The sequence below is a fragment of the Cystoisospora suis genome, assembly GCF_002600585.1.
Source record: "Cystoisospora suis strain Wien I chromosome Unknown contig_1379, whole genome shotgun sequence".
Classification (NCBI taxonomy): domain Eukaryota; phylum Apicomplexa; class Conoidasida; order Eucoccidiorida; family Sarcocystidae; genus Cystoisospora; species Cystoisospora suis.
Genome location: NW_027154179.1, coordinates 16,379 through 19,565, shown reverse-complemented (window position 1 = coordinate 19,565; position 3,187 = coordinate 16,379). Strand labels below are relative to the sequence as shown.

At 55.2% G+C, this 3,187-nt stretch overlaps 1 protein-coding gene across 1 annotated transcript in view; it reads left to right on the top strand.

The window, feature by feature from the left end:
• Positions 1–321: 321 nt before the first annotated feature.
• Positions 322–3,187, top strand: part of CSUI_003173 (uncharacterized protein) — a gene marked incomplete at its 5' end in the record, with an annotated part of 15,783 nt that continues 12,917 nt past the window's right edge. Inside the window, 3 exons of the mRNA XM_068063371.1 lie at positions 322–367; positions 1,767–1,994; positions 2,277–2,723. Of these exons, the coding sequence (XP_067924652.1) occupies positions 322–367; positions 1,767–1,994; positions 2,277–2,723 (721 nt within the window). The remainder of the gene's footprint in view (positions 368–1,766; positions 1,995–2,276; positions 2,724–3,187) is intronic.

Genomic DNA, 3,187 nt, shown 5'->3' with positions numbered 1-3,187 from the left:
ACTCCCGAAGCCTCCGCGTCGGCGCTCGTGTTGCGAGCCGCTTATAAAGTCACCGCCAGTATGGGGCTAAACGAATGGAGCAATGACGAAGTCCGACTCTCTCTCTCTCTCTATATTTTTTTTTGTCATCTGTGTTAGCAACATACAGCCTTGTGAACAGGGTTCGCGTTTTCGTGTTTCCCCTTTAGTGAGAAAAGTGGACACGTGGACAGTCGGTGACTTGTCTGGTAATAGCCTTAGCTCCCAGGTCGACTAGCTAGTCGCTGGTCTTATCAGCACAGTTGCTTGTTGGGTGTCGGTTTCTCTCTTGCGTTCTCAGCCTCTGACGACGAGCGGGGAGTGCTCGGGCGCACAATTACCAAAGACCGTAAGCTCCTATTCGTGACGCAGGCGAGTGTCTCTTATCGACCCGCACACGCCAGTTGGGACAAGTGAGGTAGGCAGTGCTAAGTAGGCGAGAGGCCCTCGGAGGAGGACTGCCGAATCCGGGGCCTCCCCCAAGCCCTCTCGGAGGGGAAAGATCTATTCTGTAATGACCGAACCATCCTTGTCGTACAGAGTTCATGCAATGATGTGGTTGCGCGAGCTGCCTATCTCTAGGTTCGACAGTGTGACAACCTTGAGTGCAGGCAGAACCGGGCCCGATCTTCAGGTCTGTGGGCCAGGGTGAGTGCTGGGGTAGCGCGTTTGGCTTCTCAGCCATGCGAAGGGGCTTACTGTATTTTCAGCTGGTTAACCTAGTACGTGTTCCAGCTCGAAAGACAAGTCTACAGACTGCAGCTTGCGGTTATGGTTGTATGAGGGGCAGGCTGCGTAGTCCCTGGCCTGCAACGGACAAGCAGGCTTGTGTCGTATTCGTTTTTTGTATTCCTGTACCCGTTCCGGTAAGGCGTCTACTTTACCGAAGCGTTATAGGCAGCCACGGACTTGCCGTGGTCGCTTACGCTTCGTTGCACACCGGCCTGTGGCACAGTCACTAGGGGTGTTCACCTGCCAGACCCTCTCTAATTGTAAGGCGTCTCGCGCAGGTCGAAACAGCACCTTGAGTGAATTGTCTCTTCCCTCTGTGCAAAAGATTTTGTCGATCGACTTGTTTCGAATCCGGTAGTGCGGTGTTTCAACAAAGCCTTACGGGAGCAGCCTTCATGAACCGCCCACGTCAATATATGAAGACTCCATGCTTGTCCGTTGCTGGGTCCTAGTGACTCGAGATAAGGATCCTCAGTCATGATTGGTGTGGTCCCGTCACTGATTGGATCTGGTGGTGTAGGATGTTTTCCTCACTAGGTCTTTTGCGTGAAGGCTTGCAGACGGGCGATCAGAAGAGCAGGTCACGGGGAAGCCACCAGCATTGGGGGAGGGGGGGCTCGGCCGTCCGGGGTGTCTGCGTGGCCTCGGCTCGATTCAGCATTTGGACGGAATCTGCTTGAGTTTCTGTTTGGGACTAGCGCGACCCCAGGGGTCTAGAACAAAGACGGGTTGTCCGCCGTCGGCACAATTTAGAAACAGACAGATGTAGTAGACGAGCACGAACCCGAAAGCGTTCTTGGGTTCAGGCGCTTGAGGAGATACTAGTTCTAATGAGTTGACTCAGATCCGCGTCGCGAGGCAGCCTCGAAAGTCGCCTCGTGACGTGGTCGGCTGACTACTCTCTGGAGGACGGTGCTCGTCTTCCCAGAGGTCGATTCTCCGGGTCGGCGACACAAGGTCTGATTGCCGTTGGCGCCTTCCTGCTTATTGTCGTCTTCGTGTCCTGTATTTAACAGCGGTTCTTGGACCACGGGATTCTACCCAGGACGCGCACGGCTTCTCGTACCTGCTTTTGTCAAACGAGATTGCACAGCAGATTTCCCGCCCGGACTATACCCATTCTCGCGTGGCAACTCGTGAGCAGCAGAACCGCTCCATCGTGAAGGAGAGAAGGGGAGAGAAACAGAGGGCTAGTGGGGGGCCGGATGCCGGTGCAGTTTTCTGTAGTGTGGCAGTGCGTATCAGTAGGTGGTTATTCCCGTGAGCGTCTGCTGCACGAAGGAAGCGGTGTGTTCCTAGGATTCTAAAGGTGCGAAGACGAATGCAAACGCCGTGTTGCTCATCGTGAATGAGCCTGGCAGGTCCTGGATTTAACGAGACTACTACCGGTGAAAGTTGTGTCGGACACCGACTCCATCAGTCTAAGGGTTTATGGGCGCGGTTTTGGGGTTTTGTACTTTTGGCGTGGGGGAGCACCAGCACACCCCGGGGTGTGTGATATCTGTGGTGCGCGCATGCGTCGGCAGCTGAGGAGAGGCTGTCGTGGGTCGAAATTCTACAAGCCGAAGAAATTGAAAGGCTAAAATCCTTGCGTGCACGCATGAACGCGTTCAAGGCCGAAGGCAAGCGGACACACTCCGAGATCAACGCCTTACTCGTCTCGGCGGTAAGGGGGCAGATCGCTCTCCTGACGATGTCACGAGTTTATCCCGACGTCGCTTTCGCCACGCGCATGGATCTAACCTGGGCGCTGGGTCACCATCCAACCGTGGTCCTTGCGTCGGAGCTCTGCCGTTGTTGGAGACTCCTCGGCGTAACAGATTCTACGCTGAAAGCGATACTCCGACGAGTCGTGGCCGATGTTGGCAGGCGCACCCGCCTGCAGAGAGCGGGACTCTTTCTGGATGCGGCACGGGGAGTGCGGCGCGGGGTGGATCTCAAAGCAGAAGAAAGTCTTGTGGCTGAAGGACTAGGTTAGTGGATTCGTACTGGGAATTAACTCGATGCTCACTCGGCTCATTCCGGTCCTTCTTTCTTGCCCCAACGGAGGGCCGTGCCCCGCGTGTGTTTGTCCCAATCCTTTCTCATTATCAGGACTTCAGTGTAGCAACGCCCCAGCTGGTGCAAATGCGCGGTGCGTTTTACGTTTTTCTTGCTTTCTCCAATACGCTGAGACACGGAGCAAATATGTTTCAGCCCGTGCACTGACTAGACATCTGACGACGAGAGGCAGGTGATTTTTGGTCGGCTGTACGGCTGACAGCATGTTACATTCTGCCGCCAGCGCGGACGTCAGCTGGATGCGACAGCTTTGAAGAGATAGGTTGAACGTGACTGTTAATGCGGTAGCGCTCCACAGCTGATCGGACTCAGGAATTGTTCTGTGGCGTCAGTGAACTAGCTGAGGTCAGCGGATACGGCACGGATGCTTGCCCAG